A 26,188-nucleotide genomic window follows, 5' to 3' on the forward strand; every position below is an offset into this window, starting at 1 on the left:
CCAAAATGCTGGGATTACCAGGCGTGAGCCACCACACCCAGCCTTGGTTAACATTCTTTTTACATATCTGGATAAAAAGAAAAATTTTAAAAATGTACCATCTCCGATTCATCATTCTTCTGCATTTAGCCATCAAGATCTGTCAAATTTTCCTTTGAAATTTTTAATATTCATTCCTTCCCTCACTGTTCCCCTATTTCCCTAATTATGGTACTTTTATTGAAAAATCTCCCAGTCCCAAATTTCCTATCCCTTTCTCCAGTCTCTCTCCTCATTAATCTACCAACAATACAAATGCTGGTCCATTTTTCTTACATGCTCTTTTCATTTTCTAACTCACCTGATCAAATGCTTTCTTTGACTCTCAATTATCTACCACATCAAAATGAAATCATTCTACTTGCCTTTGAATATCATAAATAATCTATCCCTAGCTCACCTACCTAATCTCATTTCCCACTATCCCCCACTCAATTTGCTCAAATAAGGCCATTCTGCATTGTTTAAGTGCAAACAAGCCACAATAAATCCTGCCCACCTCACACAGTTTCCCTCATCTAAACGTCATTCCTGCTTTCCCCCCTAATTTTCCAAATGTTATTAATAATTATCTTTCAAGGATGGTTCAAATTCTACCTATAGCTCTTATTTCCTCCACTTCCTCCTTTGAACTACTTCTGTGCCACATAATTTATATTAAATTATAACTTAAATTTATACCCAAGATACATACTTAATGAGTCTACATTGACACAATAACCAAATATTTGGAAACATTTGGATAGTGAACAAAATTTTCCAATTTTACATGAATGGGAAAAGGGCCTCTAGCACATCAACCAGACTGAATCATCTGATTTGATTTCACCTGGCCCAAGCACAGTGGTACTGCTGTATTTTCAGCATCACCACTAAGGAAACTGGTCCCACCTCGTGGAGATTCTGGAACTAGCATTCAAAGATTTTCTTAACAGCAACCGGAGAACTGGGAATAACGGGTAACTGCTGAGGCAGTTAAAATATAAACATATGCTAAAATTACTGTGTTCAATTTGTTTTTAGTAAAAAATAAAATGTTAAAATTTCAAATAATATATAGTAGGGAATGATATAACATAGAATACATCTGGTCTTTGTCCCCAGCTTCTGGCACAGAGCATCAGAATCCCTTGGAATTTCCTGAATGATAGGAGCGTCTTTTATTACGATTAATGAGTCCCTTTCAACCATACTTGAGTTCATCCTAATGAGGTGACTCATGTGGGGAGGAGGGGGCAACAGAGCATGCTAGCAGGATGGGAGCTGGTCACCAGAAAAACCAACTACATGATTAGAGGGTCAGAACTCTCAGCCCCACCTCAAAACCTCCAACAGGGAAAGAGCTGGAGTCAAGCATGTGGCCAATGACTTGAATCATGTCTACCTACTGAAAACCCATATAAAAACTCCGAACATCAAAGCTCAGGAGAGCTTCCTGGTTGGTGAACAGGTCAATGTACCAGGAAGGTGGTGCACCCTGACCCTACAGAGAAAGAAGTTCCTGAGCTCGGGACCCTTCCAGGCCTTTCGCCACGTACCTCTTCAATCTGGTTGTTCATTTGTATAATCGTGAATATAGCACTTTCCCGAGTTTTGTGACTCACTCTAGTCTGAGGGGGTAGTAGGAAGCCCTGAATTTGTGGTTGGTCAGGCCAAAGTGCCTGCTGCTGAAGTAAGGGCAATGTTGTTGGGAACCTTGCTCTTTAACTGGTGGTGAAACTGCCTTTGCAAAATTATGACAGTAAGAGAAATCTGACATAGTTGACTCCATCTTGCTTCTAACTTCCAAGCTGTCCTTGGTCATTCCTGGGAATAGGCCAAGATAACCTTCAGAGGAATTTAAGTTTACTGTTTAATCTTAAAGCAAGAATGATAATAGCACTTCCTAAAACTAAACCACCTTTGTAAAATTAATGAAAGGCCACAAGGTTAGGATTATGTGAGGGACCTGAATTCTGCTAAGATATAGGTGTAAATGATAACCAACCATTGTTCTGGAGGTCAGGAGATTTGTAACTTCCCCAATCACTCCTGTGAATAACATCACTATAATAGAGCCTACAATTGGCATTTTGAGATGTTTTTCATATTTTTGCATTTCTGGTGAAGGACTGACTCTACCAGGACCCACAACTTGTGACTCAATCGATCCTGTGGCCCCCAGTGGCTGACTGAGCATGAGGAATGTTTTCCACATCCCAATGATTTCATCCTCAACCAATCAACATCCTCCATTCTCTAGCCCCCTGCCCACCAAACTATCCCTGAAAAACCCAAACCTCTGAGCCTTCTGGGAGACTAATTTGAGTGATACATCTAGTTCTCCTGCATGGCCAGCCTTGTGTTAATTATTTCTTTACTACAATACTGTGGTCTCAGTGAATTGGTCTGTCTGTGTAGCAGGCAGAAGAACCCACTGGGCAACTATAGTGGATCTGAAGCTAACTCTGAGTGGTGTCAGTGTTACGGGATCCTTGGGGTGTCATTTCACCAACTGGAAACTTCTGTGGCCAGTGGTGCCTTTGTTCAAGTTTTGCTCTGGCCCACTGGGCTCGTTCCACCCACTCAGCCTGGCAGGCTGTGCTCAACTCACACGACCAGCCTGGATCCCACGCCTGCCAAAGGTGAGCCAGGCACAAAGTGGTGAGGGATACGTGAGCAAGCATGGGGTCTGACCACTGTGCACAGCCAGGCACGCCAGCTGCTGCTGCGGGGTGGGCAGCTCCAGGTGCCAGCTTGGGCACCATCTCCCTGCGAGGCTGCAACTGGACCAGGCGCATCACAAGCAGCTTCCACAGCTGGCACTGGAGAACACAGTGGTGCCCGGAAGCTTGGCGACTCCAGGAACCACAGGGCCCCAAAGAGGGAGTCACAGCTCTGGCTAAGGGAGCTCCCAGGTCTGGGCTCCCTGAAGGACTGCAGCTCTTCTCCCCTTCTCTACGCTCTCAAGGTAGCAAGCAAGGGGCATGCTTCAGCCCTGTTTGTGTTACAGCTCTTTTAGCCCCACCATTCAGCAGGTCCTGAGTTCTTGTCCTGCATCCAGGAAGAATGAGGTAACAGACAAACGGAGGGTGAGCAAGACAAACAGGCGCTTTACTGAGCGACAGAACAGCTCAGAGGAAACCCACAGTGAGTACCTCCTCTCTGTAGCCAGGGTGTCCCAACAAGTGTTCAGTTCTCAGCAGAGAGGATAGCTCCTCTCTGCTTGGCAGGCTGTCCCGAAGAATGTTCAGCTCTCATCAGAGAGGGTAGTTCCTCTCTGCAGGCAGGTCATCCCAACGTCTCTTCAGTTCTCAGGAGAGAGGGTAGCTCCTCTCTGCAGGCAGATCATCCTGTCATCTCTTCAGCTCTCAGCAGAGAGGGTAGTTCCTCCCCGTAGGCAGGTCATGCCGTCATCTCTCTTCTGGTCTGGCAGAGTCCGGGGGGGGCTTTTTATGGGCCTCAGAGGGGAGGAAGAGTGTGCCGACTGGTCCATGGGCAGCCATGGGAGGACCCACGCCACAAGTTCCCACACTGGTCTGCGGGATCAGCAGCCCAGCCCCTGGGCTTCAGGCCCTCCCCAGCCTGAAGGCGGGGCTTCACGGGGGACCTGCCCCTTTCTGCCCAGGAGCCTGTCTGCCTCCTGCTGGCATTCAAGGCGCCAAGGCCATGCCAAGGGGTACCTGCAGGCCTGCGCCAAGCTGCCCTCGGCCCCCATCTCAGCCTCCCTCCCATGCTCGCCAGTGCCCGAAGTCTGGAAGAGGCCAAAGTGGCAGGAGCCTGGCATGTCACCACTGCCCCAAGCATGCGCACACCCAGCCAGGCTGCAACAGCACCCAGGCTTGGCCCCAACCTTGCTCTGAGATCAGAACGGGCACCAGGAGCAGGGAGAGGCCAGGCAGCAGGAGCAGACACCTCCAAGCCCACAGGCTTCCTGGGCCCCTGAGACTGCAGAGATGCCTGGGTCCACAGCCACGGCTGGGCAGCTGCAGCTGCAACTGGGAGGTGGGGCTCCTGCCTACTTCCAGCTCCTGCCAGCTCCATGGAGCGCGGCACCGCTCAGGGCCCAGCTCCACCTCGGGGCCCCTCTCTGTCCACCCCTCTATGCCTGATCGCACTGCTCCCCTGCCAATGGGTAACTCGGCCTGGCCCCATCATGGTGACTCTCGGGGTATCAGGCTCCAGGGGGCTCCCAGGTGTGGGCTCTGGGGACTACATGCCTCCTCTCCATATTTTCCCTGCAGCAGCAGCAGGCGAGGTACAGGTGGCGTGGCAGCCCTGGCCAACCCCGCACAAACCAACCCGATGATCTTGAGGCTGGCCCCACGAGTCCCAGCTGTGCCTTCAGCCAGGTGCTCATGGGCTCCTGAGACATGGTGTGCGGAGAGGTTGAGGCCATAGTGGAGGCTCCAGGCCTGGAAGCAGGTCCTGCCTGGCCATGTGAGGTAGGAGTGATGCACTCAGCTGCCTCAGGGATGCAGGGCACAGGGGTCCCACCACCACCACTGCTGCCACCGCCTGCGCCTCCCTGCTGCAGCTGATGGCCACTCCAGATGGCCACCACTGCCATCATTAGAAATGAATTGAATTGTATGACACTCAGTTGGTATAGGAAAATTGGCGTTGGAACTCAGAGGGTACGTGAGCTCTGTATTTATCAAAAGAACTTATAGCTACAATCCTGAGAAATGGCTGGGCACGCTGGCTCATGCCTGTAATCCCAGCACTTTGGGAGGCTGAGGTAGGCGGATCACAAGGTCAAGAGATCAAGACTATCCTGGCCAACATGGTGAAACCCCATCTCTCCTAAAAATACAAAAATTAGCCGGGTGTGGTGGCATGCGCTTGTAGTCCCAGATACTAGGGAGGCTGCGGCAGGAGAATCGTTTGAAACCAGGAGGCAGAGGTTGCAGTGAGCCGAGATTGCATGGCGCCACTGCACTCCAGCCTGGTGACAGAGCGAGACTCTGTCTCAAAAAACGACAGAGGGAGACTCTGTCTCAAAAAAACAAAAAACAAACAAAAACTGAGAAACACTGTAACAGATTTTTTATCCAAGAGCACTAGTTCCACCTAGACAGGTGTACCCTGCCTGTAACAAACTAGGGAAAACACTAGAACATGCAGGGTATTAACTTATGCTTCTACGTGACCCATCTTTTTTGTCTAGACTCCTACTATTAGTTCATTTTATAATTATTGACCTGATTGTCTTCTAAGAACAAAGTTTTGTTTTACATACTATGTGGGGATAATATGGAAAATATATTAAATAAGACAAGGCTGAGAACAGAGTGGCTCATGCCTGTAATCCCAGCACTTTGGGAGGCTGAGGCAGGCAGATCACTTCAGCCCAGGAATTTGAGACCAGCCTGGGCAATGTGGCAAGATTCTGTCTCTATAAGAAATACAAAAACTAGCTGGGCCTGGATTCCTAGACACTCAGGAGGCTGAGGTGGGAGGATCACTTGAGCCCAGGAAGTTGAGGCTGCACTGAGACATGGAAGAGCAAGACCCTGTCTGAAAACAAAATACCCAATCTATAACTTGGTCTCTAGGAGGAAAAAATAATCAGTGATCCAATTAAGACACAGGTTATTCTTTTTTTTTTTTCTGGGCGGCAGGGTGGGAGCGGGGGACAGTCTTGCTATGTTACCCAGGCTGGAGTACAATGGCACGATCTCAGCTCACTGCAACCTCCGCCTCCCGGGTTCAAGTTGATTCTCCTGTCTCTCAGCCTTCTGAATAGCTGGGATCACAGGTGTGCGCCACCACACCTGGCTAATTTTTGCATTTTTAGTAGAAACGGGGTTTCACCATGTTGGCCAGGCTGGTCTTGAACCCTAAACTCATGATGCGCCCGCCTTGACCTCCCAAATGCATTACAGGCATGAGCCACTGCGCCCAGCCAACACATGTATTCTTAACTCTGATTCCTTTGCGTAATATCTAGGCAACCTTCCAACATATCACCAGTGATCTCCTGAAGGACTTCTTAAACCTCTTTGATGTCACATTTCCTACCAGCTACTGAAGATCTCCAGAAAGATTAAGAAACAAATATTTCATTATCACCTATAGGAAACTCCTCAAGGGCAGAAAACATGTCTTTCTTGTTTACTGTTGAATAACAGTAGCTCCAGCTCCCATGGCACTTAATAAATGCAGCTGTATAGCTTGGTGGTTAGGAGCACAAATTTGAAGCTCAGGAAAGCGGATGATTACTTCAGAGGGAAAGAGAGGACAATGTCATGGGAAGGGAGCTTCAAATGATTGGTAATACTTTATTTCTTAAGCTGGGTGTTGGGTATTTGTCATATTATTCTTTATTACCTTTTACATAAATATTTAATCAAAAAAGAAAAGAAGAAAAAACAGGCTTTGGAACTACACAGAATGGAGCTGAAATCTTAGTTCCAGCACTTACTAGCTGTGCTTCCTCAGGCAAGTCATCAAGCCTGCTTATTCATCTATAAAATACTGGCCAGCCTCATAGAATTGTTAAGAGGATTAATAAAGATGAGAGCTATATAATGCTTAGCACAACACCTGTCGCACATTAAGTACACAAATGGTAAATGTCATGACGATGATCAGTTTGAATTAAGGGTGTTAAAATGAGCACTGGCCTGGGGCAGAAAATCTGGATTCAGGAACCGGCTTTTGCCATTAACAGTATGACCCTGAGTTACAACTCTCTCTGGGCCTCAATTTTTCTCACCAGTTAAATCAGTTAAAAAAAGAAAAGGTGGGGATAGGTGGACTAGATGTTATCTAAATGCTTACAGCATATGCTTAAACTTCCATGGAGCACACCTAGAAAACAGGTCTGTAACATGAGAAAAAGTGCACATTAACATTAAGGGCTGGGCATGGCAGCTCATGTCCATAATCCCAGCATTTTGGGAGGCTGAGGTGAGGGGATCACTTGAACCCAGAAGTTCAAAACCAGCCTAGACGACACAGTGAGACCCCGTCTCTACCAAAAATAATTTTAAAAATTAGCCAGGCATGGTGGCGTGTGCTTGTAGTCCCAGCTACTTGGGAGGCTCACCTGAGCCCAGGCGGTTGAGGCTGCAGTAAGCCATGATCACACCACTGCACACCAGGCTGGTCCAGGCTGGGTGACATAGCGAGACCCTGTCTCAAAACACACATTCACACAACACTAGGTAAGATATAGTACCCTAGAAATGGCAGAGAGATCTGCAAACTGTATCTGTTTTAACTGTGTGTGGGAAAGTGATTTGGCAGAAACATTCGTTTAGCTACAAGAACAAAGTAGAACTCACCAAGCCAATGTTGGGTCCCGGAATTTTCAGATCTTGCCAACTTACGTGCAACATCTCATAACCCTTTTTCCTTAAATAACTACATTTATCATGCCCTTGCTTAAGGTTCCAGCAATCCCAAACCTTCAGCTAGCTCAAGGTAGTATTCCTGTCAACATTCATACTAGCTCATCCTGATTCCAGATGATTATGCACGATGGAAGCAAAACACAGATGCTCCTTCACTTATGATGGGATTTCTTCCCAATAAACCTATCATAAGTTGAAAATATAAGTTAAAAATATACTTAGACCAGATGCAGTGGCTCATGTCTGTAATCCCAGCAGTTTGGGAGGCTGAGGTGGGAGAATCACTTGAGCCCAAGAGTTCAAGATCAGCTTGGACAACAAAGTGAGACCCTATGTCTACAGAAAATAAAAAATTCGCCAGGCATGGTGGCACACATCCATTGTCTCAGGTATTCGGGAGGCTAAGGTGGGAGGATCCCTGGGGCCTGGGAAGTCGAAGCTACAGTGAGCCATGATTGAGCCACTGCACTCCAGCTTGGGCAACAGAGTGAGACCTTGTCTCAAAAAAAATTTTTTTTTTTTTTTTGAGACGGAGTCTCGCTCTGTCGCCCAGGCTGGAGTGCAGTGGCGCAATCTCGGCTCACTGCAAGCTCCGCCTCCTGGGTTCACGCCATTCTCCTGTCTCAGCCTCTCTGAGTAGCTGGGACTACACGCACCCGCCACCATGCCCAGCTAATTTTTTTTTTTTTTTTTTTTGTATTTTTAGTAGAGACGGGGTTTCACCGTGGTCTCGATCTCCTGACCTCATGATCCGCCCGCCTCGGCCTCCCAAAGTGCTGGGATTACAAGCGTGAGCCACCGCACCCGGCCTCAAAAAATTTTTTGAAATGTGTTAGGATCCTTCCTGGCAACCAAAACTTAAAAAAAAAAAAAAGAAAGAAAGAAAAAGAAAAGCAAATGCATTTAGGCTGGGTGCAGTGGCTCACACGTGTAATCCCAGCACTCTGAGAGGCCAAGGCAGGCGAATCACAAGGTCAGGAGACCAAGACCATCCTGGTTAACATGGTGAAACCCTGTCTCTACTAAAAATACAAAAAAATTAGCTGGGCGTGGTGGCGGGCACCTGTAGTCCCAGCTACATGGGAGGCTGAGGCAGGAGAATGGCGTGAACCCGGGAGGCGGAGCTTGCAGTGAGCCGAGACTGCGCCACTGCACTTCATCCAGCCTGGGCGACAGAGCAAGACTCCGTCTCAAAAAAACAAACAAACAAAAAAAGAGAATGCATCTAATGCTAACAACACAGAAAGGCAGTCCCTGACTTACCATAGTTGTTTTTCTTTTTCTTTTCTTGAGACAGGATCTTGTTCTGTTGTCCAGGCTGCAGTGCAGTGGTGCATTCACAGCTCACTGCAACCTCAACTTCCTGGCCCCAGGTGATCCTCCTGCCTCAGCCTCTCAAGTAGGTGGGACCACAGGCACACACCACTCCATCATTCAGCTAATTTTTTTTTTTTTTAGATGGATCCTTGCTCTGTTGCCCAAGCTGGAGTGCATGGCACGATCTCGGCTCACTGCAACCTCTGCCTCCCAGGTTCACGCAATTATCCTGCCTCATCCTCCTGAGTAGCTGGGATTACAGGTGCCTGCCACCATGCCCAGCTAATTTTTTGTATTTTTAGTAAAGACAGGGTTTCACCATGTTGGCCAGGCTGGCCTCGAACTCCTGACCTCAAGTGATCCACCCACCTCAGCCTCCCAAAGTGCCGGGTTTACAAGCATGAGCCACCACACCCAGCCAATTTTTTTTTTTTTTTTTTTTTTTTGAGATGGAGCCTTGCTCTGTCACCCAGGCTGGAGTGCAGTGGTGCCATCTCTGCTCACTGTAAGCTCTGCCTCCCGGGTTCACGCCATTCTCCTGCCTCAGCCTCCCGAGTAGCTGGGACTACAGGCGCCCGCCACCACACCCGGCTAATTTTTTTGTATTTTTTTTTTTTTTTTAGTAGAGACAGTTTCACTGTGTTAGCCAGGATGGTCTCGATCTCCTGACCTCGTGATCTGCCCACCTCGGCCTCCCAAAGTGCTGGGATTATAGGCGTGAGCCACTGTGCCTGGTTTTTTTTTTTTTAAATTTCTCGTAGAGACGGGGTCTCCCTATGTTGCGCAGGCTGGCCTCAAACCCCTGGGCTTAAGTGGGTCTCTTGCCTTGGCCTCTCAAGTGCTGGGGTTACAGGCATGAGCCATTGTGCCTGGCCCCTTTTCTCTTTCTTTTTTTTTTTCAGAGACAAAGTCTCACTATGTTGCCCAGATTGCTCTTGAACTTCTGGGCTCAAGCAATCCTCCCGCCTTGGCCTCCCAAAGTTCTGGGACTACAGGTGTGAGCCACCCCACCTGTCCCCTGATTTTTCAACTTTACAATTGGTTTATACGAATAATACACAGCAGACAGAGCTCTGTGTGGATCACAGAATGCCTCTGTTATGAAGTCCCATCAAGTCCACCAAGCCCTGAAGTTTATGTAATTTATTTTAGTAGTACTATAACTCCCAGGTACTCAAAACAGCAAGGCCTTTTAAAGGATACAATGCCTGTATAATTTCTGTGACCTCTGAACTTCTGGGCCTGACTATTCCCCGTAGATATGTCTGCTTTTGGTTCTTTCTTGACTATTTTTTTTTTCTCTGTGAGCTACTGTAACTACAAAAAAAAAATAAAAAATAGAAAATATGTCAAAATAAAAGACATTTTACCCTAGATGGAAATTGATGTCAGCTTCATTTTGCATCAATAGATGAAGGTCGATGGAATTTTACCATACTCTTTTTATGCTTTATATAATCACAACTACCACCAGCATGGATATTTCTAGGAACTTTTCCATCTCTAAAGAGCTATCCTGGATATTTTACACTTTTTTTTTTTTTTTTTTTGAGACAGGGTCTCACTTTTTGCCCAGGCAAGAGTACAGTGGCATGATCATAGCTCACTGCAGCTTTGAACTCGTGGCTCAAGTGATCCTCTCGCCTAGCTTCCCAAGTAGCTGAGACTACAGGTGCATGCCACCTTACCCAGCTAATTTTAAAAATTGCTTGTACGGATAGGTTCTCATTATGTTCCCCAGACTGGTCTCAAACTTCTAGCCTCCAGCTATCCTCCTGCATTGGCCTCCCAAAGTGCTGGCATTATAGGCATGAGCCACAGAGCCCAGCTACCTGGATATTTCAAATATCTCCATATTCGCATCCTTCATCTACTATATTAAGAATGGCAAAAATGAAGCTGACATTCAATAATTCAGTCCCACTCTAGGTCCGTAAGAAATGTGCCTATCTTAATATGCTTAAGACACTGATTCTTCTCATAATCCCCTTTTCAGAATTATCTTTTTAAAATTTTGCTCACGTTCCACCAGTCTAAGGCCCTCACCAGTTTCAGAAAGAAAAAAACCCACCTTTTAGTTCACAGTTCAAAAAACGTTAAACAGGCCAAGTGAGGTGGCTCACGCTTGTAATCTCAGCACTTTGGGAGGCTAAGGCAGGCACATCACTTGAGCCCAGGAGTTCTAGACCAGCCTGGACAACATGGTGAAACTCTATCTCTACAAAAAATTTAAAAATTAGCCAGGCATGGCGATGCATGCCTATATGCAGGTATTGGGAAGGTTGAGATGGGAGAATCACCTGAGCCCAGGAAGTCAAAGCTACAGTGAGCCATGATCACGCCACTACACTCCAGCCTGGACAACAGAGTGAGGCCCTGTCTCAAAAAGAAAAAAAAAAAAAGGATAAATAATGTGATCAAAATTAAGCCAATCCCCAAGACTGAAAGGCTACTGGTTTCCAAGAAAGCACTTGTTCCTTAATCCCAATCACACAGGATCTCTTAGCAAAATTCAGGCTTTCAAGAGATGTTTTGTTCCCCTTGAAGTTCCCTCCCTCACCATGGCCCTTAAAACTCATCCGTTCTTCCTCATCTCTCTTTTTTTTTTCAGAGCAGAAGTGGAAGTTTATTTTAAAAGGCTTTATAAGAGGAAATAAATGAAAAATTTGCTTGCTAGAGACCCAAGCGGGTGCCTGAAGGTCCAAGAGAGAAAAGACCCTCATCTCTCTTCTTAAAACTCATTAGAACAAACTTTTTCCCAGTCACAGTCCCCTTCTGCTTTTCCCATGGACTCCCTATATCTGCAATGATATTTTCAGAACAGATAACCAACATTATGAGGAAATTCAGATTTCTTCACAGCTCTGCTCATTAGTCTGAAGGGCAGTTCTGGCTGCCTGTGTAGCAGCAGGCTCCTGCCAAAGTACAAACCTGCCACCAGGTCTATTCCAGCAGGGCAGGCCTCAGAGATAGGAAAGAAAACACTTTGGTAGGAGAGGAGGTGTCATAAAGACAACAATAATCAAGTAGCTTTACTCACGCTTGAACATACAGACACACAACACAGTGGTAACAAAGAGTGGGGGCAATTCTGTTTAAGTTATTTGTATCAGTCACTATCTTTTAAAGTGTGAATTTTAAAAAATTTATTCATATCCTGCCTTATCTGGAAAAGAATTTGAGGTAATTTAGCACTCACTACATTATAAAAAATACCAGCTAGTTTGTGAAGTAATTGTACAGTAAGATCTTCTAAAAATCAAAGAACATGAATCTCTTCCACATTAAAATCCAAGAGTGATTTCTTTTTTTTTTTTTTTTGAGTCAGAGTCTTGCACTGTCGCTCAGGCTGGAGTGCAATGGTGCAATCTCGGCTCACTGCAACCTCCGCCTCCCGGGTTCAAGCAATTCTCCTGCCTCAGCCTCCAATGTAGCTGGGATTACAGGCGCCCACCACCATGCCCGGCTAATTTTTTGTATTTTTAGTAGGTATGGGGTTTCACTATGTTGGCCAGGCTGGTCTTGAACTCCTGACCTCGTGATCTGCCCACCTCAGCCTCCCAAAGTGCTGGGATTACAGGCGCGAGCCACAGCTCCGGGCCATGATTTCCTTTTTTAAAAAAGTTCATTGAGAGAGAGACATACCACGCAGGACTGAAAATGGTCTAAGGGGATTCATGACAGATTTCAGAAACCATGATGAACAGAACGGCCCCAGAGAATCCCCAACTAGACCCTTTCATCAACAGGAATGATTCCAACATGAAGGTGATACCACCACAGGATCCAGCTAGTCCCAGTTTCACTCTGTCATCCAAGCTGGAGTGCAGTAGTGCAGTCTTGGCTCACTGCAGCCTCAACTTCCCAGGTTCAAGTGATCCTCCCACCTTAGCCTCCCAAGTATCTGGGACGACAGCAATATGGAGAAGGCATCAAGAACGTACTTCATTCACCCGCCAACAGTATGAAGAGCTAGAAGCTCTGTTTAGCCAGACCATGTTCCCAGATAGAAATCTTCAGGAGAAACTAGCTTTGAAACTCAACCTACCAGAGTCAACAGTCAAGAACCCAGTGTCATGATGAATTGGAGAAGATGTGAAGATGATAACCTGGGTGTTTTCACTCAGGAGAAGCCTAGAATGCCTTCTCCAAGAACAGACCACAATCTCTCCTCTTCCTCCACTCCCAGGTTTGGTTTAGGAACTGGCGATTCAAATTGAAGCATCAGCAGCAGCAGCAATCAGCAAAGCAACCAAACCAGATACCTTCCATTCAAGAAGAATGTGCCCACCTCCCCCAGAACATCCCCCAATGCTTATGCTTTTTCTCCCGTGGTTTCAGATTTCTACAGCTCCCTTCCACCTCGGCCCTCAGACCCTTCTAATTGGGCATGGAACTCTACCTTCACTGAGAGTCCTACAAGTGACTTCCAAATGCAAGATACTCAGTGGGAGAGGCTGGTGGCCTCAGTTCCTGCTTTGTACTCTGATGCCTATGACATATCCCAAACCATAGAACTGTACAGTCTTCCTGATGAGAATGAGATATCCAGCTATTCTTTCCACTGTCTGTATCAGTATCTCTCACTCACAAAGTACCAGGTAGGAGGACAGGGTTCCTCTCTCAGCACCTTTGCTGGTCTAGCTGTAGGCCTATCTCCCACACAAACCTGGCCCAGTATAAGGCAAGGCTTTGGAGACTACAGTCTAACAGACAGCCTGGAATTCCAGAAAACCTCCAATATGGTAGACTTTGGATTTCTCTGACCAGAGTACTAATAAATATGGACCATTTAGAAAAGAGGTCTTCTTGCATCTTATACATGAAAAAAAGTAAGTTCATTAGCAGCAAAAGTTCAAAATTGGAGAGAGAGACAGATTACAGTGAATTTACAGAAAAAAATAGCACATTTTCATCCGTATCATTTTTGTGTTTCCTTTTGGAAGGGCAGTGAAATAACAGCTACTTTAATAAAGGATCAAACAAATGTGACTTAGTTAAAAAATGCTTCAAAATCTAAACTAGGGCTTTTTGCTCTCCTTAGGGCCTCCCTACCTAACCCTATGTGAGACTATCAAAGGAATAATAAAGCAGCAAGTGTAAAAGCCACTTTTAAGCTATTTTTTAAAAATTAATATTTTGGCCAGGGGCAATGGCTCACACCTGTAATACCAGCACTTTGGGAAGCTGAGGCACGTGGATCAGTTGAGGCCAGGAATTCAAGACCAGCTTGGCCAACATGGCAAAACCCATCTCTACTAAAAAAATACAAAAAATTAGCCAGGCGTGATGGCGCATGCCTATAATCCCAGCTACTAGGGAGTCTGAGGCAAGAGAATCACTTGAGCTCAGGAGGCGGAGGTTACAGTGAGCTGAGATCATGCCACTACACTCCATCCTGGGCAACAGAGCGAGACTCTCTTCTCTCTCTCTCTCCCTCTATATATGTGTGTGTGTGTGTGTGTGTGTGTGTGTATGTGTATATATATGTGTGTGTATATATATATGTGTGTGTGTATATATATGGAACTGCTGGGCTCAAGCAATTCACCTGCCTCGGCCTCCCAAAGTGCTGAGATTACAGGCATGAGCCACCACAGCCAGACTATGCTAATTTTAATTGAGAAATAAATAAGAGTGCCTTAAAGATAATGAAATTTAATGAATATTAAATTCTAAAAACTATTTAAATATGCTTACAATCAAAAAGGTATCTTAATAATGGCAAATATGATATAAACACTACATATTTTTAACTGCTTCAGAATATAAAGATTGTTTATGATGAAACAAAAATCCCAAGCTCTTCTTAAATTATACTAATTAAACTTTATATTTACTATAAAAATTATAGGACAAATGCATATAAAACATTGTATTTCATGATAAAACATAACAAATAATTACAAATAAAATTTATAATAAAATGTATAAAATGTAATATAAATACATTTGATACAAACACTTAGTATGTTATTAATATGGAGGACAAAAAAATTAACCTTCATTAGCCAACCGACTAATGGTCTCTATTTCTTCTATTCTGCCTGAGAAATATTGAAGTAATCTATAAAAATTAAAAGCAAGACCACAATTATCCGCAAGGACAGAAGGCCTTCTGATCCAGTTCAATAGAATATGCCACAGTTCTGAGACTCCATGCTTCTAAGTAGGTCATCCATGGAAAACATAATTCATCACTATAGAACACATTATCTAGATTTATCCAGGCTACAAATTTGTCTTTTCATCATATCTTTTGAACATCTAGTTCCAAATGACAGCAAATTCCTAATATTCATGAAGCAGAAATAACATTCTCTGGTTCCAATTACCACTCTACTAGCCATACTGGCTATTTTTCTTGATAACAAACACCCCCTGCTTCAAGTGGCAAAGAGAACTACTCCTCATTTTTATGTTTCTTTAGTAAGAAGCCTTGTTGGCTCTTCCTAAGTTATTGAAATTAGAATACACTGGGAGGAGGAAGGTAACTATGGAGTTACATTTTTAACTGGAAAACTTTAGCATTTGGCGAAATAGCTAAACATTGTTCCAAAGGACAATTTCATTGCCCATATGCAGATGATGTGGCCTGCAGAACAAAAGCTATCGCTCAGCTATCCTTCTCCTTCAAACGAGATCAACACTAGTAACCAACTGGTGAAGCAATAAAAGACAGCAGAGAATAGGTTTCAATACATATGTGAGGATGTTATAGAAAGGACTCTGTATGAACAGAATAGACTCTTTATGCAGAATGGATTCTATGGCCAGGGATGTTTGAACTTTGGCTTTCTCTGCATTTAAAGACAGCCTAACTTCTTTTATCTAAGCACTAAATACTTATTAAGGAATTTTCTTTTCTTTTTCTTTTTTGTTTTTTGAGACGGAGTCTCACTCTGTCACCCAGGCTGGGGTGCAGTGGCATGATTTCGGCTCACTGCAAACTCCGCCTCCCCGATTCACGCCATTCTTCTGCCTCAGCCTCCCGAGTAGCTGGGACTACAGGCACCTGCCACCACGCCTGGCTAATTTTTTGTATTTTTAGTAGGGACGAGGTTTCACCGTGTTAGCCAGAATGGTCTCGATCTCCTGACCTTGTGATCCGCCTGCCTCAGCCTCCCAAAGTGCTGGGATTACAGGCGTGAGCCACTGTGCCCGGCCCTTATTAAGCAATTTTCATTAAAGCCTGCACGCATCAGAAGTGGGCCCAGAAAAGATCCATTTCACCTCAATGGGTGTTTGAACATCCCTGGCCATAGAATATTACCCAGGTAGTAAACACAGTGTAATTGAAACTGGAGCAGTTTAATCTTTTTTTTTTTTTTTTGAAATGGAGTCTCACTCTATCACCCAGGCTGGAGTGCAGTGGCGCAATCTCCGCTCACTGCAACCTCCGCCTCCTGGGTTCAAGTGATTCTCCTGCCTCAGCCTCCTGAATAGCTGGGATTACAGTCACACGCCACTATGCCCAGCTAATTTTTGTATGTTTAGCAGGGACAGGGTTTCACCGCGTCGGTCAGGCTGGTGTTGAACTCTTGACCTTGTGATCCACCCGCCTCGGCCTACCAAAGTGTGGGATTACAGGTGTGAGCCACCGCGCCTGGCCAGTTTAATCTTTAAATATCATTCCAACAAAGACCAGAATGGAAAGCAATATGGCTTTTTTTTTTAATAGTTAAAAAAAAGTAAAGGCAGGGTCTCACTATGTTGCCCAGGCCAATCTCAAACTCCTGGGCTCAAGCAAGTCTCCTGCCTTAACCTCTCAAGTGCTGGGATTAGCAATATGGCTTTAAAATGATCTTAGGCCAGGCACAGTGGCGCATGACTGTGATCCCAGCACTTCAGGAGGCCAAGGTGGGTGGATCACTTGAGGTCAGGAGTTCAAAACCAGCCTGGCCAACATGGTGAAAACCTGTCTCTACTAAAAATACAGAAATTAGCCAGGCGTGGTGGCATGTGCCTGTAATCCCAGTTACTTGGGAGGCTGAGGCAGGAGAACTGCTTGAACCCGAAAGGCTGATGCTGTAATGAGCCGAGATTGTGTCACTGCACTGCAGCCTGGGTGACAGGGTGAGACTCTGTCTCAAAAAAATAAAAAAAGAGCAGGCCAGGCATGGTGGCTCACACCTATAATCCCAGCATTTGGGAGGCTGAGGTGGGTGGATCACTTGAGGTCAGCAGTTTCAGACCAGCCTGGCCAACACAGTGAAACCCAGTCTCTACTAAAAAAAAAAAAAAAATTACAAAATTAGCCAGACGTGGTTGGTGCATGCCTGTCATCCCAGCTACTTGGGAGGCTGAGGTTACAGTGAGCCGAGATGGCACTACTGTACTCCAGCCTGGGCGACAGAGCAAGACCCTGTCTCAAAAAAATAATAATAATAGGCTGGGCGCGGTGGCTCACTCCTGTAATCCCAGCACTTTGGGAGGCCGAGGCAGGCAGATCATGAGGTCAGGAGATCGAGATCATCCTGCCTAACATGGTGAAACCTCGTCTCTACTAAAAATACAAAAAAAAAAAAAAAAAAAAAAAATAGCCGGGTGTGGTGGTGGGCACCTGTAGTCCCAGCTACTTGGGAGGCTGAGGCAGAAGAATGGCCTGAACCCGGGAGGTAGAGCTTGCAGTGAGCCGAGATCACGCCACTGCACTCCAGCCTGGGCGACAAAGCGAGACTCCGTCTCAAAAAATAAATAAATAAATAAATAAATAAAATAATAATAAAGAAAAATGATCAAATTTTTATGACAAAGAAGAGTGGTTTGGAAAACAAGGAAAGTCTAAACAAACTGAACTAGCTTGAACTCCTTCATTCTTTTAAGAAATACCCGAGTGCCTCTTTTGTGCCAGGTCTGTTCTAGCCACTGGGGATACAGCAAGAAGGAAGACAAATCCCCTGCCTTCATGATGATTCTTTTCTAGCCCAAGAGACAGAACAAAAAATGTACAAATATACATGGTTATGGGGATAATGCCTAGGTCAGAGCCTTCTTATAGACAGAGCAATGAAGGAGAGAGTAGCATAAAAGAGAAGTAAGGGCTAGATTGTGGAGGGCCTTATAGGACGGCATTAAAAAGTTTGGACTTTATTCTAAATGAAAGTAGAAATCATTGGATGATATACATCTATTTTTTGAGACAGATTCTCACCCTGTCAACCAGGGCTGGAGTGCAGGGGTGTAGTCATGACCCACAGCAGCCTCGAGCTCCTGGGCTCAGGTGATTCTCCCACCTCAGCCTCTCAAGTAGCTGGAACTGCAGGTGCATGCCACCTCACCCAGCTAATTTTTTGTATTTTTTGTAGAGATGAGGTTTCGTCATGTTGCCCAGGCTGGTCTTGAACTCCTGACCTCAAGTGATCCACTTGCTTCGGCCTCCCAAAGTGCTGAGATAATAGGCATGAGCCACCACACCTGGCACATTAGATGATTTTTAAGGTGCATAGCAGAATCTGAGATATTTTCTAAATATGAATCTGTATATATTCAGGACAGCTTGAATCTATACTTCAGGGTAAAAAAATTAAAAATAAAAAAAAATGAATCTGCCTGCTCCATGGAAAATGGAGGAAAGCAGGAGCAGAAAGACTGGTTAAGGGAGATATTGCAAAAGTCAAGGCCAAAGCCAATGGAATTTTGAACTAGTTTGGCAGAGGTTGCAATGGTAATCAGAGTTAGACAAACCAGTTAAAGAGCTGCCAGATTCCTTTTAAAAGAAGATAACAGTTCCATTTTCTTAATAAACTTAACTAGTAGAAAACAAATATATCTCAATTTAATTTAAAAAGAAGACTCCATTAAGATGAAAACTAACCTGTTTACTATTATTTATATATATATATATATATATATATATATTTTTTTTTTTTTTTTTTTTTTTTTTTGAGACAGAGTCTCACTCTGTCGCCCAGGTTGGAATGCAGTGGTGTGATCTCAGCTCACTGCGACCTCCATCTCCTGGGTGCAAGCCATTCTCTTGCCTTAGCCTCCTGAGTAGCTAGGATTACAGGCACGTGCCACCACAGATGACTAATTATTGTATTGTTAGTAGAGACTGGGTTTCGTCATGTTGGACAGGCTGGTCTCAAACTCCTGACCTCAGGTGATCTGCCCACCTTGGCCTCCCAAAGTGTTGGGGTTACAGGCATGAGCAACTGTGCCCAGTCATTAAAAATTAATTTTTTTTAAGAGACAGTCTTGCTCTGTCACCTGGGCTGATGTGCAGTGGTGTGATCATGGCTCACTGCAACCTCGACTTTCTGGGTTCAAGCAATCCTCTCACCTCAGCCTCCCCAGTAGCTAGGACTACAGGTGCACACCACCATGCCTAGCTAATAGTGCTGTGGTTTGTTTTCTTTTGTTTTGAGGTGGGGTCTCACTATGTTGCCCAGGTTGGTCTCAAACTCCTGCGTTCAAGCAATCCTCCTGCCTCAGCCTCCCAAAGTGCTGAGATTACAGGAGTGAGCCACTGTGCCCAGCCATTAATATTTAAATTTTTTGTAGAGACAGGATCTCACTACATTGCCCAGGTTGGTCTCGAACTCCTTGGCCTCAAGTGATCCTCCTGCCTCAGCCTCCCAGAGTGCTTGGCATACAGGTATGAGCCACCTCATCCAGCTGTGTGGGAGCATTATTAAAGTTTTTTTTTTCAGACGGAGTCTTGCTCTGTTTCCCAGGCCAGCACATCTCGGCTCACTGCAACCTCCTCCTCCTCCAGGGTTCAAGCGATTCTCCTGCTTCAGCCTCCAGAGTAGCTGGGACTACAGATGTGTGCCACCACACCCGGCTAATTTTTGTATTTTTAGTAGAGACGGGGTTTCACCATGTTGGCCAGGCTTGTCTCGAACTCCTGACCTCAAGTAATCTGCCTGCCTTGGCCTCCCAAAGTGCTGGGATTACAGGCAGGAGACACTGTGCCCGGCAGATTTTTAAAATTTTGTTTGTTTATATTAGACAGAGTCTCACTCTGTCACTCAGGCTAGAGTCCAGTGGCACGATCTCAGTCACTGCAACCTTCACCTCTGAGGTTCAAGCAATTCTCCTGCCTCAGCCTCCTGAGTAGCTGGGATCACAGGTGCACACCACGATGCCTGGCTAATTTTTGTATTTTTAGTAGAGACAAGGTTTCACCATTTTGGCCAGGCTGGTCTCGAACTCCTGACCTCAGGCAATCCACCTGCCTCGGCCTCTCAAAATACTGGGATTACAGGCATGAGCCACCATGCCCGGTCTGTTTTTTTTTTTTGAGAGAGGCTATTGTTCTATTACCCAGGCTGGAGTACCATGGCACAATCTCATCTCACTGTAGCCTTGACCTCCCAGGCTCAAGCAATCCTCCCATTTCAGTCTCCTAAGTAGCTGGGACTAGAGGCATGTGCCACCATGCCGAGCTAATTTTTTTTTTATTTTCTCTAGAGACGAGGTCTTGCTATGTTGTCCAGGCTGGTCTCGAACTCCTTGGACTCAAGCTATCCTCCCACCTCGGCTTTCCAAAGTGCTGGGATTGCAAGTGTGAGCCACCATGCCTGGCCTTGTTTTTTTGGTTGTTGTCATCACAAGGTCTTTGCCCAGGCTGGAGTGTAAAATATGGCACAAATATGGCTCACCAAAGCCTCAACCTTCTGGGCTCAAGCAATCCTCTTGTCTCAACCTCCTGAGTAGCTGAAACCACAGGTGTGTGCCACCGTGCCTGGCTAATTTTTTAAAATTTTATTTTATGTAGAGATGGAGAATCGCCATGTTGCCTAGGCTGATCTTTAACTCCTAGGCTCAAGCGATCCTCCCACCTCAGACTCCCAGTGTTAGGAAAACAGGCATTAGCCAGTGCACCTGGCAAAATGTTGTTTTGTTTAAGGAATAGTAGCTGACTTTTGATTTGGCCTGATTTGTATTTGGTTTGTTCAATAATTAAGATGTGGGCCGAGCGGTGGCTCACGCCTGTAATCCCAACACTTTGGGAGGCAGAGGTGGGAGGATCACCTGAGGTTGGGAGATTGAGACCATCCTGGCTAACACGGTGAAACCCCTTCTCTACCAAAAATACAAAAAATTAGCCGGGCGTGGTGGCACATGCCTGTGATCCCAGCTACTCAGGAGGCTGAGGGAGGAGAATCGCTTGAACCCAGGAGGTGGAGGTTGCGGTGAGCCCAGATCACGCCATTGCACTCCAGCCTGGGCAACAAGAACGAAACTCCATCTAAAAATAAAAAATAAAAATAAAAAATAAGATGCAGATAATATTTAAAACACTTTGGCTTTCCTTGCAAATAAATACCTTAAAATATATATATAAATAGTAACTTCTTTGATCTAAGCACTAAACAATCACTAAGCAATTAGTTAGCATTAAAACCTGGATAGATGAGAAGTGGGCCAAGAAAAGATCCATTTCACCTCAACAGTACAGCGTAATGGTTTAGTCAACAAAATGTTGAAACCATTCACAACTATTTCAGAGCTTTGGTGAATGATGCGCTACTATGGTTCAGAGAAAGACACTGACAGCAACAAAATATCACTGTGCAACTACTGAAGTGATAGTGAATGAATGAAGAGGCTTTACAACAATAATACAAAGATACTTCTTTTTCTTTGCTTTTCCTGTTCCTCTCAATTAAACATGTTAAAACTACATCTGAAAACTAGACTCGCTCAAACAGGTAAGCAACAACTCAAATCACTACTACTTTTTTCTAATGTCAATGTTGTTGATAAATACATGTATCAGATCACTACTAAAATAGACCTAACTTTTTTTTTTTTTTTTTTGAGACGGAGTCTCGCTCTGTTGCCCAGGCTGGAGTGCAGTGGCGCAATCTCAGCTCACTGCAACCTCCGCCTCCTGGGTTCACACCATTCTCCTGCCTCAGCCTCCCGAGTAGCTGGGACGACAGGCGCACACCACCACGCCCAGATAATTTTTGTATTTTTAGTAGAGACAGGGTTTCACCATGTTGGCCAGGATGGTCTCAATCTCTTGATATCGTGATCCTCCCGCCTTGGGTTCCCAAAGTGCTGGGATTACAGGCGTGAGCCACCGCACCCGGCCCAAGTAATACTGCTAATGTTTTAACCTACATGTCCTAAGGATGACATATTGTTTGTATGTGTAACACTTCTATTTAGATTTTTTTTTTTTTTTTTTTTGTGAGACAGTCTCACTCTATCGCCCAAGTTAGAGTGCAGTGGTGCGATCTCAGCTCACTGCAACCTCCACCTTCTGGGTTCAAGCGATTCTCCTGCATCAGTCTCCCTAGTAGCTGGGGTTACAGGCACCCACCACCACACCCAGCTAGTATTTGTATTTTTAGTAGAGATGGGGTTTAAACATGTTGGGCAGGCTGGTCTCAAACTCCTGACCTCAGATGATCCACCTGCCTTGGCCTCCCAAAGTGCTGGGATTACAGATGTGAGCTACCATGCCCAGCCTATTTAGATGTTTTACACACTAATGATATTCAAAATATTGATCCTATATTCAAAAATAAACCCAAAACATAGACTCTATTTTTTAAAAATTAGTATAAAAATTATTGTACTATAAAACTATTTCATGGCCAAGCGTGGTGGCTCACACTTGTAATCCCTGCACTTTGGGAGGCTGAGACAGACAGATCACCTGAGGTCAGGAGTTCGAGACCAGCGTGGCCAACATGGTAAAACCCCATCTCTACTAAAAATACAAAAAAAAAAAAAATTAGCCAGGCATGGTGGCGTGCGCCTTTTGTCCCAGCTACTCAGGAGGCTGAAGTGGGAGAATCTCTTGAACCCAGGAGGCAGAGGTTGCAGTGAGCCAAGATCACGGCACTGCACTCCAGCCTCGGTGACAGAGCGAGACTGTCTCAAAACAACAACAACAACAAACTATTTCATCATATATTTAAGGACCAGTTTTTCAAGCAAGTCGTCTACTCACTTTCCCTACCTTGCTCCAAAAGCATAAGCGTGAATTATATGTTAAATAACACCTTCCTGAACTTTGTCAAGGAAGTCGATGAAAAATACAGATTAAGATATAGTTATAAATAAAAATTAAAATTTACAACTGCAAATCAAAAAGTAAACTACGGCTGGCTAAGCTTACTCCTAAATTCTAATTCTAAAGGAAGATTTCTCCAAACAGCAGGTGGATGAAATTTCAGTGAACTCAAAGAACACTACAGAAGAGGGTAAAAACGTGTTAACTTTCTCCTTGGGATTCCATCATGGTGACCCTGAGGGGTTACCAAGAAAGAAATAATGGTTTAGAATAGAATGCTTCGAAACAGCAATGGCAGACTATTAACGAATGTATTAACACTTTAAAACAAACAATCCAGTTCTCCCTGGCCCACTTTCTTATTTTAGTCCTAGCAACTGAGTCACATAACTTGCAGAGTGATATCAAGAAGTCCCCGCTGTTGTGTCCTCATGTCAGTGAACAGAGGCAACTCTCCTTTATTATATTTTCAAAAGGTGAAATGTATGAAATTTCTGGGTGGGGGGAGATATCAAATGTCTGTGTGCCTGTGGTTATTAATAAGTTAACTACCAAGTAACTATGGAATAAATAATGCTTAAAAAGAGGGCAAAGATTAGGCTTTAGGGTAACAATAATTGGACCCTCCCCAGATAATTCTAATTCATTGAGCGCTTGCATAACTCGAAGTTGAGAAAAAAATTTTGATGAAATATCTCGAGTACGAGGAGTTAGTTCAATGCAAAGTACAAGTATTGCTATAAAGGATCCGGCCCTTTCCACTACTCATATCTTAATGTCAATACATAGAGGGAGTGAAGACTGCGAGTGCCAAAAAAATGCAGAAACCTGACCTTGCCCACAGGTCGATAGTTCTGCAGCCCTCCCCCAGCTTCCCCGGGAGCCGGTTCACGCAATCCCTATTGGTCAGTCTGCTTATTCTAGCACCTGCCTGGCAGTGACAAGGGAATCTCCAGAAGAAGACAAGAAGGTCTGAAAGGAGGCGGCCTGGGAAACTGTGAGGCCCAGAAGGACAGGGTTCGAAGAGCAAAAGGAGGAGAGAACCTTCGGAGGGATGAGGTCGGGCGGTTAGGGGCTAATGGGGACATGGCTTGGGAGGACGGCTGGGGAACAGGGAAAGGAGATCTCTGGAGGGCCCAGGTGAGGTGACAGGGTGAGGGCCGCCGGCGGGCAGCCAAAAGAGAAGAGCAAAGGGGCTGGAAGGCCTAGGAACGCGGAGAAAGGCGAGCGGAGCTGTGAGGCGCGAGAAGGGCCGGGGCTGCAAAAGTTGGGGCTGCAGGGGCGACAGGGGCCACAGGGGCTGCAGGGGCAGGGAGGGCAGGGACTCAGGGGCCGGCCAGAGGGTGCGGACTCACGTTCTCCCACCAGCAGGATCCGCACGTCTTTCTTCATGTCGGCGGCTCTCGGGGGCTGGCCTCCGCCCGCACGCATGGAGTGGACTCCTCTCACTAGGAGCGCCCACCCCACGGCGCCACCTGCCAGCCTCTTCGGCCGCCGAGGCCCGCCGTGCCGCCCCCTCAGTTGCTTCCCCGCAGGAGAGCCGGGACGGCACCAGCTCCGCCTCCTCCGGCCCAGCGGGCTGCGGCGGCGGCGACGACGACGGCACGCGGCGAGGGACACGCGCTTTCGGAATGCGAACGCTCTCCGTGCCGGAACAGCGCTCCCGCTGTCAGGCCGCGGCAGCGCAGGCCCAGGGAGCCTCGCCCACCCTCCTCCCGGCACCGCGACCCCGGAGACACTTGGGCCAGGAATTTGAATGGCGGATTCCGTGGTTTAACCCCGTTTATTTTATAGATAGGGACAGAAATTCCCTGTTCAAAGTCACACAGCTAGAGCTTGGCAGTGACTCTCACCAGACTATAAACTCCGGGAGGGCAGCGATCAGTTTGCATGGTTTTCAGCTGCGTCCCCACGTTATTGGACAGGGCCCTCAGAAAATGCTTGATCGAGTAGGGCGACTGGCTCCCAGGATCCGGCGCTTTCCACTCCCCAAAGCCCGTCACCCTAGTTGCTTTTGCCTGTGATGCTTATAAAATACGATTATAAGATTCGTTTTTACGCTGTGTGAACAGACTCCTTTCTTTATAACCAAACTAAGTGACTTTTTTTCTGTCTATGTAGTTTATTTTATGGCAGGGTTTTCGGACACTCTTCTTTACTCAGGCTTACCCAGTGTAATGCTAGACACGGAGGTGGCACTGGATAATAAACTCTAAATGATTTTTCTAACATTGCCTTAATTTTCTCCTGACCCTCTCCATCGGGAGGAATTTGTTGTTACATGCTTAATGCTTGGTACACAATGGCAAATATATATATACACATACGCGTGCGAATATATATCACATCCCTAATGCTTGGCACACAGTGGGAAATATAAAATACATAAATTAATGAGGAAGCACTATCTGTGCATAATGTACATTTTTTCTATCTTAAATATTACATAATAAACACAGGGAATGAAATGTGCGTAATATCAATCTCCCTTTCTCCTAGGAGAAGTCATGTGGCCTCTTGCAGCAGTTAACAGTTGCTGGCAAATTTCCTGGGTTTGAATCTAGGCTCCACATAATAGCTCTGCGATCCCGACTAAGTGCTTTTATTTTTACTTCTCTCAGCCACTGTTCCTTCTTCTGTAGCATGGAAATAATGATAATAATACCTTCCTCTTGAGATGGTTGTGAGTAATAAATACTATAATACTTGTCAAGCATTTGGTACAGTGCCAGACTCAGAGTGTGTGCCCTACTAATCTCAGCTATCATTATTATCATATAAAAAAGTCACTAAAAAGTTGTGATCCGCAGGTTTTTTGTTTTGTTTTGTTTTGGTTTTGGTTTTGGTTTTGGTTTTGGTTTTGTTTTGAGACGGAGTCTCGCCCTGTCGCCCAGGATGGAGTGCAGTGGCGCGATCTCGGCTCACTGCTAGCTCCGCCTCCCGGGTTCACGCCATTCTCCTGCCTCAGCCTCCCGAGTAGCTGAGACTACAGGCACCCGCCACCACGCCCGGCTAATTTTTTGTATTTTTAGTAGAGACGGGATTTCACCGTGGTCTCGATCTCCTGACCTCGTGATCCGCCCGCCTCGGCCTCCCAAAGTGCTGGGATTACAAGCGTGAGCCACCACGCCCGGCCCAGAGGGGCAAATTCTTTAGGGCACTGCTTGCACCATGCAGCTTTGTAAAGAATCTAGATCCCTAAGAGCTCTCAATCAGCGTTGCCAGTTAATGACAATGTTGATTCATTGGGGCTTCTCCAAGAGGGTGAGCAGTAACAAGGTCTTCATGAGGTTGTAGATGTGTACTGGGTAATGTCTGGTAGGCAGGGGCTGGGAAAAAGAATTTATTTAGAGGGACATCACAGATACAATATTGCAAAGAACTCCTTTGTAAATAAAACTTACTTGAAAATCCATATCCAGCCAGGTATGGTGATTCAACACCTGTAATCCCAAAGCTTGGGGTAGCTGCGGTGGGAGGATCTCTTGAGGCTAGGAGTTCAAGACCAGCC

General features: G+C 45.6%; 1 protein-coding gene and 1 pseudogene across 9 annotated transcripts in view; one reads left to right on the forward strand and one right to left on the reverse strand.

The window, feature by feature from the left end:
• Positions 1-24,441, reverse strand: part of RHOT1 (ras homolog family member T1) — a 111,871-nt gene extending 87,430 nt beyond the window's left edge. For 5 of the 9 annotated variants that reach the window (XR_004028940.1, XM_030807906.1, XM_030807902.1 and 2 more), the window contains exon 1: positions 24,033-24,294. Coding sequence is in view for 7 of the 9 variants with exons in the window: in XM_030807906.1 (XP_030663766.1) it covers positions 24,033-24,108 (76 nt within the window). In the remaining 2 variants the exon portion in view is untranslated. Of the gene's footprint in view, positions 1-3,176; positions 3,964-24,032 lie in introns of those variants that run through there. The other 4 variants (XM_003279368.4, XM_003279371.4, XM_003279369.4 and 1 more) reach the window with 2 other exon arrangements.
• Positions 12,288-13,527, forward strand: LOC105739109 (annotated as a pseudogene).
• Positions 24,442-26,188: the final 1,747 nt, after the last annotated feature.

Source organism: Nomascus leucogenys, unplaced genomic scaffold, assembly GCF_006542625.1.
Source record: "Nomascus leucogenys isolate Asia unplaced genomic scaffold, Asia_NLE_v1 Super-Scaffold_249, whole genome shotgun sequence".
In the NCBI taxonomy this organism is placed as follows: Eukaryota; Metazoa; Chordata; class Mammalia; order Primates; family Hylobatidae; genus Nomascus; species Nomascus leucogenys.